Source organism: Phodopus roborovskii, unplaced genomic scaffold (genome assembly GCF_943737965.1).
Source record: "Phodopus roborovskii unplaced genomic scaffold, PHOROB, whole genome shotgun sequence".
Classification (NCBI taxonomy): domain Eukaryota; kingdom Metazoa; phylum Chordata; class Mammalia; order Rodentia; family Cricetidae; genus Phodopus; species Phodopus roborovskii.
The window spans coordinates 6831957-6846357 of NW_026126651.1; the positions used below are offsets into that span (position 1 = coordinate 6831957).

At 45.4% G+C, this 14401-nt stretch overlaps 1 protein-coding gene across 1 annotated transcript; it reads right to left on the bottom strand.

Moving 5' to 3' along the window:
- Positions 1 to 8085: 8085 nt before the first annotated feature.
- LOC127213794 (uncharacterized protein C2orf78 homolog) lies at positions 8086 to 13611 on the bottom strand. Its single transcript, XM_051174249.1, has 3 exons — positions 13605 to 13611; positions 10904 to 11650; positions 8086 to 9998 (listed from the first exon to the last, which is right to left on the bottom strand). Exons 1-3 carry the CDS (start codon positions 13609 to 13611, stop codon positions 8086 to 8088), a joined length of 2667 nt encoding a protein of 888 aa, XP_051030206.1.
- Positions 13612 to 14401: the final 790 nt, after the last annotated feature.

Genomic DNA, 14401 nt, shown 5'->3' on the forward strand with positions numbered 1-14401 from the left:
TTGCCATGCTGAAGGGCCAACTTGCTCTGATGCCTGGATTTTATGTGGTTTCTGAAGTCAGATTTTCAGGTTTACACAGACAGTGCCAACTTCCTGCACCCCCATGTGTTTTCTGATGCTGCCTGCCCAAATCCAGAGTTACAACTTCACTCTAGAGTTAAGTCTTCATTTTTGATACAAGGGTAAAATGACTGATGTCCTAGGTAGGAGTTTAACAATCTAGGTAGGTTAGGGCATGAAACCTTCATGCATTTGACTTCACAGATCAGAGCTAACATATCTATCCCAGTCTGCCTCCTTCCTCAAGTAGAATAATATTCCCCACACCTGCCTGTCCTATGGAAGTTGGGAATGAACAAGAGGTATCAAAACTATGACACAAACTTCACGGTAAAGAAGCTTGACCCTACTCACCAGCAATCTCTCCTGCTGCCCTCTCACTGAGATCCTTCCTATTGATATTCTAGAAGATTCTGAAGGTCACATCCCAGGCTTTCTTCTCTATGAATCTTCACCAGTAAGTTGGCAAGATCTTCCCATGAGCCTTCTGCACTTTGCTCCAAGGAATCTGTTTCAGTCCATACTGCATGATCTCCTGCTTGAAGACCTTGTTGAACTTCATGAACTTTGAGAACCTTCAACCGGTATAAATAAATAATAATAATAAAAAATAGTCAGGCAGTAGTGGTGCACGACTTTAATTCCAGCACTTGGGAGTCACAGGCAGGTGGATCTCTGTGAGTTTCAGCCCAGCAAGGTCTACAGAGTGATTCTAGGACACACGGAACTACACAGATACACTTGTTGCAAAAAATCAAAGTAAATAAATACATTGATTAATTAATTAAGTTACCATGGTCCTTTAATCCCTGAACTCAGGAGGAAGAAGGCAGAGGCAGGAGGATAAGAGCTTGAGGCAGGCCATGGAACACAAAATGAGTCTCCAAATAATAAGTAAATAGATAAATAAGTAAATAGGCAGGGATGAAATAACCAAAGGAAAAGGAATGATAAATGGACAAGAAGAATCAGCTAGCAACTGGAAAATTGACCACATGCCCTGCAGGTATCAGAAGCAGAGGTTGTCACAGCTTTCCATGCGATCTAATGATGGTTTTGTTCCAACATAAGGGCTCTTAGAGAACAACAGCCCTCACCTTCTTATTTCTTTTCATTTAGAGGATTTTGTTTTCAGCAGGCTTTAGAGATCAGTTCCTGGGCCTTGGGCACACCACACAAACATTCTCACCACTAAGCTAAATCTTCAATCCCGACCAAAAAGATTGAAGGCTAATTTTACAGGTGAAAACTTCCTCCCTAAGACTTTGGATTCCATCATGTTCATCAGTAAACTGGGTCAAAGTGAACTCATCTTGTGCCATCCAGAACTTAGTTTGCACCCACACCCATGCTCACAAACCCATATGTACTCACACATAGCAGCAGGCACGCAGGCAGGCAGGCAGGCAGGCGCGCACGGGAACACACACACACACACACAACACACACCCCACACACACGAGTCTTTCAAGACAGGGTTTCCCTGCATAGCCCTGGTTATCCTGGCACTAACTCTGTAGACCTGGTTGGCCTCAGACTCAGAGGTTAGCCTGCCGCTGCCTCCCAAGAGCTGGGATTAAAGGGAAAAACCACCACTGCCCTGTGAACACACCCACCGCCTTTTCATTCAATATTTTACCAGGTTTTAGGTGCTGGGTTCAACGGCATAGGCCACAAGGTCAGGTATTTCCTTTTATATACATAATAATATTGGCTTTGAGGCATGCCTAGGCACTTGATCTCTGATAACAGGACATGGCAGGGGTGTACATCATCAGATCAGAGGCTTAATCTTTACAGTGTTTTCTAAATAAGGTTTTCTAAATAAAACCACTCCAGTGCTCGCTTCCCTTCCTGGCACATCTCCTTTCTGCTCACATACCAACGCCTTAGGATTGTGATGCTGCACCGAGGGAGGTTTTTATAAGAGGAAGGGTGAAAAGCCAGGCGGTTGGAGTGAGCAGGATCCTTGGCAGCACTTATTCAGGCCAGCACGAGCTAAAGCCTTGGATGCTCCTCTTCTAGTTCTCCTGAGCGGCACTAGTTTCCCTAGGGAGAAAACACACTCATCCTGACATCTACTCTAGTCTAGAGATTGAGCCGGGCAGATCCCCACTCTGGGTCTCCATTGCTTTTGGGTCAATTCCCTGGACGTTGTCTTGGGACTGTGTTGTGACAGGCATCCCTGATTCAGCTTCCAGGTCCCGACCCTCTTTCCTGTCATCCGTCACCTGTCCTCCCGCGCACCCTTCATTGCCGGCCGGCTTCCAGAGATCTCCCATGAAGTCTACTTCAGGACTCCCTCCCTCCTCCCCTTTCTCCAGCAGCATTGCGCCACCAGAGCTCTGTCTGCCTGAAATTCCCGCCGGAGAAATGCTCTGCGCCACGAAAACAACGCCGGTGCACAGATGCTCCAGGGACACCAAGGGCTGCGGGCTTGCGTGACGTCACCCGGCGTGGGAGCCTTGCGTGACGCCGTCGAGCCGCGTCGGGACATGCGCCTTGGGTTTCGCTCGGTGGCTGAGGGAGGGGCGGGCGGGCGGAGTCTGTGTGTCCTGGTGTCTTCAGTTGCCGTCTCCCCCTGGCTGCCGCGGGCGGTTTGCAGGGCAGGATAAGTGAATGTAGGAGGAAGCTGTCATGGAGAGGACTCTGGGGAGAGAGGGGACTAGCGCAGGTAATGGCGCAGGCAGGTTTTCCGAGTCCTTTGCAGGCGTTTTCTTTGTTTTTTTAAAAAATTTTTTTCTAGCTATGATTTCCGCAGTGTAACAGCCTTGCGGTACCTAGAACTCACTCCGTAGACCAGGTGACCTCAAACTCTTAAGATGCTCCTGCCTCCTGCGTGCTGGGATTTAAGGTGTGCGCCACATCCCTTCCTTATTTATTTATTTATTTATTTATTTATTTATTTATTTGTTTCTTTGTTTGTTTTTAAGCAAGGGACTCATATGGCCCTGGCTGTCCGAGAATTTATTCACAGTATTACTACTCACATAGTGTAAAGATGAAGGGGATTTACGTCTGTTTCAGATACTAATTACTTTTACAACCTCATTTAAGGGTCTCTCTTTTTTTATGAATAAAAAGTAAGAGTAGCTTTAGCTGACTTTGGCCTCAGAACACTTGCCTTTTTTAATTATTTTTCCCCTCTGCAGACAGAGTGTCCCTGTGCAGCCCAAACACTTGCTGTGTAGCCTAGACTGAGCTCAGAAATGTCTGACACCCCTGTCTCAGCTTCTGGTGCATTAGAATTTACAGGCCTCTCTCACTGCATCCAACCCAGAAAGCACCCTTGAGACTGGGTCATTAGTTTCTGTCAGTCAGATAAAAGACAAAAAGCAATTCTCATGGCTGTAGATCTGGGACACTGCCCTTATTTTCTGAAGATTGCTGGATCTAACTTAGACAGTGGGTGAGGGGAAGCAGTGTTTTTTTTTTTTTTTTTTTTTTTAATAGTGAGCAGTATGAAACCCTTTAAAGGGAAAAGTATTCTCAGAGAAACTTGGACAAACAGCACCACATCCTTGTTTAACAAACATAGACTTTGTATATCTTTGGGTGTGATCATTGATCATTGTAGCCATTTTAAGCAGTACAGGACATGGTAATGCACATAGCATTTAGAGTTTGAGGCCAGCCTGATAACCCCAGGATGGATATGAGATGCATTTCATTTACAAAGGCCTGCAATTAGTTTAGCAACTATCAGAGAGAGTTTGAGAAAGTGCCCTTGTGAACTCAGTAATGCACACATGATCTCTTCTTTGAGACAGGGTCTCCCTGTACAGGCCTTGTTATCAAGGAACTGGCTGTGTACATCAAGTGGCCACAACTCACAGACACCCGCCTGCCTCTCTCTCAAGAGTGCTGGGATTAAAACATTTTAAAAGATTGCTTGACAAAAATTGTATATGTTTATGACATTTAAAATGACACTTTGAAATGTATATATTGTGAAATGGTGAAACCAGGCTAATCACACAGTAACCTCATATACTACTTGTATTTAAAATTTTAGTGATTTTTTTTCAAGTATGTGATGTTACTGTAGTTACTATGTCATACATTAGATTGTTATGTGTGAATGTTTGATCTTCACTTCTTTAAAAATTTAATTAATTACCTCTTGGTGCTTAGGATCAACCAGGAACCTCTGTACCACTGAGCTATTCCTCCCTCACAATTATGAACTTAGATAGCATAAGATAGTAGTGGACAAGGGGTGTGCTACAGGGAATGAATGCTTGTACAGTGAGGCCCTGAGCTTTGTTCTCAGAGCTGCAGGTAGCGGGGGCTGCGGATAGACAACAGGAAATATGGAAATCATTTTATTTGTTGTAGATTCAAAAGTCGCATGGCTTCTGTGGTTTTGCCAGCCTCTTTCAGGTTATCAGCAGTCTCTCTTTTTAAAAAGAATTAGTTTTATTTTGTTAGTGAATTTTCTTTCTGGTTTTCTAAGTCAGGGTTTCTCTGTGTAACACCCCTAGCTGTCCTGGAACTGACTTTGTAGACCACGCAGGTCTCGACCTCACAGAGATCATCCTGACTGTCTCCCGAGTCATGGGATTACAGGTGTGTGCTGCCATGCCCGGCTCTATTTGGTAGTGTTTTGAGTGAATGTAGGTATGTGCTATTTGTATGTGGCTGGTTTCTGAAGAGGCCAGAAGAGGGCGCCAGATTCTTAGAAACTGGACTTAACACAGATGGTTGTAAGCCATTCTGTGTTCAATGTGTATAGAACCCTGATCCTCAATGAGAATAGCAGGTGCTTTTAGCCGCTGAGCCATCTCTGTAGCACAGTTACTGGAAATCTCTTAATAAACCCTTTTCAACCACCTAGCATAGCTTTGCGTAGCTGTCAGTATATCCCGTGGATCTCAGATTATAGTAGGTTGGCAGGTTCCCCAGAGAGACAGTGCTTACTAAACTATTTACTTTGTAGGAAGGAGGTGACCCCCACTTTATCATCACCAGAAAACAGTGTATGAAGAGAGATCCCTATTAGAATTTTGTGGTTATTATTTATATTAGCAAAGTATTCATAACAACATTTGATATGGATGGATTGAGACAATAAAGTCCGTGCTGATATGTTTGGTAAATTAAGTTTATCATATGGGTGATAGAGTGCATGCCTATAAACCCAGCAGCCAGATAGCTGGGCCAGGAAGATAAAGAGATTGGGGCTCTCTTAGCATACACAATGAGTAAAGAAAATTAATGGTTTCAAAATTTCTGACTTCAGCTGGGTGTCGGTGGCACATGACTTTAGTCCCAACACTCAGGAGGCAGAGGAAGGCAGATATTTGTGAGTTCAAGGCCAACCTGGTCTACAGAACTATTCTCGAAAAAAACTAAAAACAAAATAATTTCTGATTCCTAGGCATCTGTTAGGAGAATTACCTCACAGATGAGCACTCAAAATCTATGGTTTTTTCTTTTAAAGATTTTTAAAAACTTTAAAAGATTTTAAAACTCCGTGTGTGTGTGTGTGTGTGTGTGTGTGTGTGTGTGTGTGTGTGTGTGTTATCCTCATAGGTCTCCAGAGGCAAAGATAGATTGAATATCATTTTAACCAAGTTGTTATTCTCTGTTTGTTCCAGGCTTGTAGCCAGAGGCAAAGCCAGGAATTGTGAAGGTCTGGGTATGGGGTCAGTTCATGATCTGTCCCATGGACAGGTATTGTCCTCATCTGGGCATCCTGGGTGCATGATTTGCAGAGAACAACCTTGCAGCAGAAGGAGCATCTGGCCTGAAGTGTCAGTCCATTTGCAGCACCGAAAAATAGTCAAGGAAGAAGTCAGGGCCTGGTAAGTGAGATGCTCTCCTCCTCACTGTGTACCTTTACACTTAGGTCCTACAGCACTGGGGAAGGCATTCCTAAGTATCAGCTTAAGCAGCAGATTTCTTAAAAAAAAAAAAGGAAAAAGAAGAAGAAGGAAGGAAAGAAAGAAAGAAAGAGAGAGACAAGAATCTAAATTGAGCTACAGTTCTAAATACATGCATATATGCAGTTAAGTGTCCTGGGATTTTACATAGCTACCAATCCATACCTTGATTTTCACATGGCCTTCTCATCAAATTATGCTTGGAAACTTGGATATCCACATGCTCAGGACAAACCTGATTCTGCTGTTGTGGTGGAGCATACTTTTAGTCCCAGCACTCTTGATGCAGAATCACAGGCAGAGGCCTAGGCAGAGGCAGAGGGAGAGGCAGGCATATTAATATGAGTTCAAGGCTAGCATGATGCAACGTAGTTTGTTCAAAACATCAGCCAAGAAAATAAGAGCAAGTTAATAAATAAATGGATTCTTCATTCTCTATTTGACCCCATAAAGTATCAATGCCAAATGTGTCAGAGGTCAATGTGTAACAAACTATTAAACGGTTATTTCCCAGTGTAGCACAGAGTTGAAGGTTTAGGGACAGGTCTGAATGGAGGAAAACAACCATTCCAGACATCCTGGCTGTGGTGGACAAATGGTCTCTCGGGGAAGTAAAGATTTCATTGCCAGCAAGAGAAGGAGTTACTTGAGTGTATTTTGTAAAGACCTGGTTGAAGTCTTTGCTATTGATACCTCAATTAGACAATTTAATATTGGGATTATTTACAATTAGGTAAAATATGTAAATCATGAGAATGAAACAGACTTATTAAAGCAACAAGAAAAAGACATTACCTCACAGATTTACTGACAAAGGAGAATGGGTTCAGGAGGCATCAGGGAAATACATGGTGAACCTGCAATAGCTGCCAGCCTAGGCCAACTAGAAATAAAATGGGAAAGAGCGATGAGGGAGTTTTCAGAAGGAAATGCTGTACTACAACTCTGCTGGGGGGGGTATGGTATGGTTTGCAGCATGGTTGGATATGAGTATGGAGGGTCCTCCAAATGCCAAAACCTTCCCTACCACATGGTTCATGCACACCTTGCCAAAGAACTCACTGTATTTATTAAGCAGGTTCTTGCCCATCAGTGTTGATGGGCATCACTGTGTGCAGAACATTAGAGAACCAAGCATGGTGTCCAACAACCTTGTCATGGATGAAGTACACGAGACGTACCTAGGATGTGAAGTCTTTTCAGCCTTATTTATGCATATCCAACTGGGGCTCGATGAGATGATGGCTCAGCAGATGAGGACACTTGGTCTTCTTGCAGTGCCCAGGATGAATTCAGAGTACCTCATGGCGACTTTCAATCTCAGTGAAATCTAGATTCCAGAGATCCGGTGCCCTCTTCTGTCCTCCTTGGACACTCCACACAGGAAAGCATGGGATGACACGCACACACACACACACAAAATAAAACATTAAATGGATGCTTTCAAACTGGATACAACTTGAGATAAACATAGGAATCAACTTAAACCCATGTCAGTAAGATAGTTCACTTCACAATGGGTGCTTGACTGTGTACATCTGGAATCCTGTATTTCATTTCATGCAATTGCAGGAAGAGCTCAGTCTCAGATTAGTAATGACTAAAGGGCTGTGGTGAGAGTTCAAAGTGGGAGGAAGTATGAAGCAAGCAGGAGTGTGACCACTATACAGTATAAACTCTGAGAAGCATACCATGTTCAGTAGCTAGTATAATGAAACTAAAAGACAAGGAGAATAATTTTATCACCACTACATCTTTGGGCTAATTGCTTTGATATTAAGTAATCACCTGCAGTTATTTAACTCATATGATATACTTATGTAACATGTATTCTTACTTTGGCGATACATACTACTAATAGCCAAGTTACGAGGAAAACCTCCAAACACTCTATACATCTTCTTGGATGAAATAACTGGCTTAAGTTTCTATGGTCCATATTAATATCTTCAAGTATTTACAAGCATAGAAATTATCTGTCGATTTATATATAAATGCAGCCACGTGCATACCTACATATGTACCTGAGGATGAACACATTCACTTAAGTCTTTAAACTTTAGACATACCTGTGTATCTGTATGTATAGCTCACCGTGTTTATGATGAACAGCACTGTGTTCATATGTCTTGGCCAGCCCTTACATTGCATAGCCATAATATCGATCAATTTCCATATCCTTGTCCCTGTGAAGGAAAACGTGCAGTTTGTCCTGAGAGGTGCCTTTGGCAGCACTCTGTCGCTCCTGTTGAGCCCATCTCTTCATGGCCTCCCTCTCTGGCCTCTGCTCTGCTGTGATGGGCTGTGAGATGTCTGGCCCTGGAAGATCGACTTTCCTCCATGGGATAGGTTGGCGGCTGAAGTCTTGCAGCAGATATTGCGTTTGAGGTTTGGGAGGTGATGGGGCCTTGTTTCTGGCAGCAGAAACATGCTCCCTTGGGAGTGAAGTATGAGATGATGCTCTGTAGGGGGCAGGCCCAGTGACAGCTGGCCGAGTGCAAGAATGGATGTGGTTGGTTATGTTAAGTGGTGTGGTACTGGTGGCAGCCGCCACAGCTGTCTTGTCAGAGGCCATCAAAGATGTGCTGGCAGGAGCTGGTTGGAATGGTTTGAATGTGGTAGACTGTGCCGAGTGGGGATGTGGCCTCACAGGGTAAGCTGCGGTGGGCCTGCCGGAAGCCAGGGAGAGCAGCTTTCTGGAAAGAGGTCTGGCTTGAGGTTTGTCCAGGTTTTGGAAAGGCAGAGGTACTAACTTGACCTTCCCAGGAGGGGGCAGCTCATACAGGGATGGAGATGGACACTCCTTGTGAGCATTGCTCTCTGGTCTCTGAGCATTGCCCAGGGTTGGAGCAGGCCCTCGGCCATCATGTGGCTCATCCAGCCGTGATGTGGTGGCCCGTCCTGTCCTGGGATCTTTGTTGCTGCTGGAGTTTAGCACAGCCTGGGAGGAGGAGATGCCAATTTTCTTCTCACTCTTCTTTCCCAGTGGGTGAAAGACCTGCACGGCCTCCAGCATGTGCATGCCGAGGTGCGTTCGAGGCTTTTTGAAGCTGTCCTGGCTGAGCACACTTGGATGCCTCTTCCTCCTAGTCTTGGGGATACTGAGATTGTCTTCTACCTTGGCTCTGGGACAAGATGGCTTCAGCTCCCCAGTTTTCTTGGTTTTGTTTCCTCTGGTCCTCTTGATCTTGTCTTGGCCCTGTGCCCTAGATGTGCTGGCCCTGCTTTGTGCAGATTTGTGAGCTGTGCCATCCAAGTGCTTGGCCAAGTGATCAATACCCATCGCACTGGCTGTAGCAATGCCCACACCCTCTTCTCCCTCTAACAGGACCTGGCACTGGATTCTGGCCTGGGGAGATCCATGAAGGTGATTAGAGGATTTCTGGTCTTTCTTGTGCTCCCCTTTGTCTGTGCTGCTGCCGGTGGAATTTTCCTGGAACTGATCCCTGCTGAAGACTCTGAAGTCTTGTGATTGTGTTGCTGTGGGATGTTCCAATTGGACTAGGTCAGTGAGGGGGTTTAAGAGTTGGGGAAGGGGAATATCTGACACAAGTGTAGTCATGCCTTCAAGATCAATGCTGGACTCCATGACTCTATGCAGAGCCCCTGGCTCTTCCCGAGCAAGGCTAGTACTTCCCAAATTGGAGTTATCAGAAACTGCCTTCTGCCTCAGGCTCCCATCATCAGTGTAGGTCAGTGGCTGCTGTAAACCAGGGTGTGTTAAAGGGAAGTGCTGTGCATCTTGTTTTTCTGTTATGCACTCATAGGCCTTCATGGGTGTTGATGGCTCAGCTGTCATCTCCTCCATACCGTTATTCTCTTTTTGTTCCAGGCTTGGAGCTGGAGGCAATGTCAGGAACTGTGAAGGACTGTGTATGCGGGCAGCTAAAGAGCTGTCCCCAGAGACAGGTGGTGTCTTCATCTGGACATCCTGTGGGCAGGCCTTGCAGAGGTCTGGACTCTGCAGCAGACAGAGTGTCTGGCCTGAAGGTGTCAATCCTAGGGATGTCTGCATTTCCACCACTGAAAAGGAGTGAAGGAAGAAGTCAGAGCCTGGTGAGTGAGATGCTCCCCTCCGTTCGGTACGCCTCAGCACCAAGGCCCAACAGCGTTGGGGCAGGCCTTCTTATGACCTCTGCTTGAGTGTCAAGTGCATCACCTCCCTTTGGAGACACATAGTGTGGCTGAGTGGTTTCTGGTGACCACATGATATCATGCTTTTTCAGATGTTTGTGTATTCCTTCGTGTCTGTGTGGTGTGTGCATGTATAATGGTCCCTGGGTAGTTACAGAATTCCCGTGGTGTGTGCTCCTCCCTAGCCCTCCCCTTTGCCTCTAAAAAGTACCTCTCATTTCTGTGGAAGTTTGCTATTAGGCAGTTTGTGTGTAGGTTCCAAAACTTACATGTCTTTCTTTTAACTTGTTTCTGGTTTCTGTCATTACTACTGTACCCCGAGAAGCTCAGATTTTATTTCAGGTCACCTGATTCCTCCCTCCTGACAGGCCACCAGTTCTAGAACTCTGACTTTCCTCCATATCCATGTTTCAGAGACTTCTTATAAGGGACATGAAAATGAGTTTGAAAACTCCCCATGGAAGGCCACACCCTCTCTAGGGAGCAGAAAGGGGATGGGATGGGGGTTGGCGGGGAGGAAAGGGGAGGACGGGAGGGAGCCAGAACTGGGATTGACATGTAAAATAAGCTTGTTTCAAATTTAAATAAAAACTACATATATACATATATACGTATACATGTACATATACATACATACATACACATTAGTTTAAGGAGGTGAATGCTTTGGGCTGGCAGGTTAGTCTCTCTCATTATTGAGAGTGAAGATGGGTATGGTGAGCCCTAGGCAAGGCTATCCTCTGTTTGGGCATCCGCTACTGAAAGGGAGAGTGGGGTCTCTTTTGAGTGCAGATCCCACTCCTTGCCCTCCTGGCTTTACTCACCTTGAAGACTGGTGTCTGGTCTGGCTTGAACAGAACTGGGATAGTAGATGGCAGAGGTGGAGAAAGGTGTTTGGACATTCGTTGGCTGAATCTCCTTGAACACCATCATCATCTCTGGATGCAGGGCAGAGGCCTGACTCCCAGAGTAGGAAATAGAGCCATAGGCCTGCAGGCACTGCTGGATTTCTCCAGCCAACAGTGGTCCTTGTCGGCTTTGGTCATAGTAATAGTCCTGGCTGCCCTCCTGGTAGGACGGTGCCAGGTAGTTTCCTTCATTTGGTACCTGTGTCTGCGTTGCCTGGAGAAAAGTGGCAGACACTGTTGGACAGGAAGAGACCAAGGCATGGAGATGTAACATTGGCTCACACTGGGCTGTCATGGACAGGGAGGAGAGCGTGGTATTCTGGTGAATGATAGTTTCAGTGAAGACCTTCCTGTCAGTGCTTCCTGTGAGATCCCACTGGAGAGCATCTGGATAGGAGAGTGCCGAGGTAGAGATCTGGCTCTGGTCAGTCAGTGCAGTCAGCATGGTGGTGCCAGCTCTTTGGTAAAAGTAGGCACCGTCCATGAGCTGCTGGCAACAAGTGCTGGAGTCTGATGGCTGGAGCCATGCTGAACTCACAGCTGGGGTGGAAACCCCGGAGAAGTTGCACGCGCTTCCGGCTGAGGGTGTGGCATTCCTCAGCACAGGCACAGATGGCCGCAGAGCACATTCTGTCCCAAAGAAAGGCGTGCTTTGCAAATTTTCTGTAGAAACAAGAGGACAATGGGTAAATGGTGAGATGGAAAGTTTGTAGCTTTCTGTTGAGAGCTGTGTTATATTCAGTTTGTCCTGTCTGGGAGAGTCTAAGACATGTCCCCTCACTTATTCCCAAACAATAATGTTCAGAATGATCCTTGGGCCTGGGTAGGATGACACTCATTAGTTTCGCTGGCTGTCATTGCTGTGTGGACATGCAATTCCTCGAAGCCTCATTTTTACCCTTGCTCTGATCTAGACACCATCTTTTTCTGTCCTGCTGTGCCTACTGTGACACTCCCTCACATCTGTGTCCTAGATCATATGTGTTTATAGATAGGAGAACCTCAGCCAACATGCTTATCCCTGTTCTGTACAGATCTCACTCTGCCTAGTGAGCTGGACAGCAGACTGGCCTGGAGTTCCACAGAATAGCCTGCCTCTGCCTCCAGAGTGCTGCTGTTGTATGTACTTGCCATATCCACTAGGCTTGCCTCTACTCTGAGCTCATGATGTCCCTGGAGTTTCAATAGAACTACTGTAGTTAGCTAGTAATCTCTTTCTCCTCTAGCTCCTCCTGTTCAGCTGTGAATCTTCCTGTAGTCCTGTTACCTCTTCTTATTTTAAAACCATTAATCGCGTATGCATATAAGACTCCATGAATACAATCGCTGATAAAGTGTGTTGTTGCTTGCATCTGCTTCGTGTGGTCTCTTGAGATTGCTAATGCATTAAAGGGTTTCATCTCTGAATACAATTTTCTCAGTTTCACTGTTGGTTAAGTTGGCTCTTTATCAGTTCTTTGGGAACTGGTAATTCTTATAACTCCCCAGTGAGGAATATTGGTGGGAATTGCCCCCACTTTTACATGTGAGTTGTCATTGTGCAGTGAACAACTCCCTGTGCAGTGAACAACTCCCTGTGGAGTGCCCACACGCAGCTCATAATATCCTCCAGGAAGAGTTACATAACACATGAAGAATGTGCAGAAGATGGGCTGCATGGTGTGTACAATCCAGTGTCCACAGGTGGATTGTCTCTTAAATGTGACAGGGAACCTATATCCAGAATACTCTTAATAGTGTGGTTGCCCAAATGTGGTTTGGGAAATGGCAATGCCCTGTGCCTTTGATTTAAATCTGGGGTTGTCTGCAACTCTCTGTTGCAAACTAACTTTGTGTACCTCCAGGGTCATCTCTGCAGCGCACCTTTTTGGGTTTCTATGTTTTATAACTCTTTGTACTTGTTTTCTCCTTTCTCCCATTTCTTGTGGGTCTGACATTTAGGGAAGGGCCTCAATATTTCTTTGACGACAATGGCTGCCTTCTCAGATCCCACAGCCCAGAGAGCCTCTCCCTCTTTCCTTTAGTAAATCCAGAGAAGTCCATTAATTCAAAATATGGTAGTCATTCCCCTTGCATATTTTGAGTGTCTATTTGGTGAGTGTGAACACAGGCTGGTGTAGGACATGTTAGAGTGAAGTGACCTTCATCCAGTCAAGCTCTACATGCTGGGATTTCAGGTGTGTGCCAGGCCACCTGCTGTGAGAATTACATTGAAACAGTTGGAACAACAGGGGGAAACAGAAGTGGAGGGAGCCTGTTCGATTCATGATATGGAGTGTTAAATCTTTGCACACCTCCTTCAGGTTCTTGTATCCTTTGAGGCCTGTACCATCAAGAAGGACTTGGTTTATTTCATTGTTCACTTGCCTCTTAAGCGAGACAGTAGAGACCCCAGAGCATGGTGACTTTGTTTTCTCCCTGACCTGGATGGAAAACACTTGAGAGTAAACTGTCTGTGTAAACTCACTTATCTAGTATGAACCAAAACTCAATGTGAAATAAACCTCGAGATATCTATGTCAGCATTTATAACATCCCCTTTCATGGAAGATTTAAGTGTATATCAAAATAAGGTAAGAAGTGATCAAAAGACATGTTTTAAAGTGTCTTTCCTTACCTGACATGGTCAGGGGGAGAGTATCACCAACCCACAGTACAGTGGATCAAGAAAATCAGTCGTCTTTGTCTGATCAGCAGACCCCAGTGGCAAGTGTGTCCAGTATCAGACAGCGCTCACTGGTCACTGGTCACTGGTCACAGGTGACCTGTTAGGATATAAACTTGTTTACAGGCATCACCATGGAAACACCAAAGTTCTACCAGGCAGCATCCAATAGGAAGTTGCCATTCCAAGCTAAAGGATGGGATTGGTTGGAGAAGATGCCAGGAGACCAACAGTACCCATGGAGTGGGTGGTGTGTGCTAAGTGAAAGGAGGTATTATGGCTTGGAATTCCCACTTCTCATGATTTTCCAATGAGTTGTCCTGACAGTGCTTTTATAATGTTAACTGATGAAGCTGTACATAGTGTGCATGTGATGTGCCCCATCAGCAAACTCTGTAACTTCTTTGGCAAGAAGGAAGGACCACACAGGTTGAGGGAACTCAGTTGAGAATCCCTTTCAGTTGGTCTGAGTTATGAGCTGTCAGCATGTGTCCATGACCTAATGAAGAGGTCAAAGGGCTGTGTGCTGTCTGAGCTGAGTTCATTGAGTGCATCTGAGATATTGGATTCCAAGATCTACTCTTTGGCTTCCATCTCCTGCAAGTTCTCCTTGCTCTTTGCTGCCACAGGCTGAACTCAAACTTCCCTCCTCTGCTTTCCATCCCCTGTTGGTAGAGTCTCATTCTTACCCATCTTGGCCCTGCCAGAATCACTTGTGTGTGATACCACTGTGAGCTTTCAGAAGCACT

Excerpts from the sequence above, each read along its gene's own strand:
- LOC127213794 (XM_051174249.1), bottom strand. Across the intron at positions 9,999-10,903 it reads ACCAGACACCAGTCTTCAAG|GCTCTGACTTCTTCCTTCAC; the intron begins GTGAGTAAAGCC and ends CTCACTCACCAG.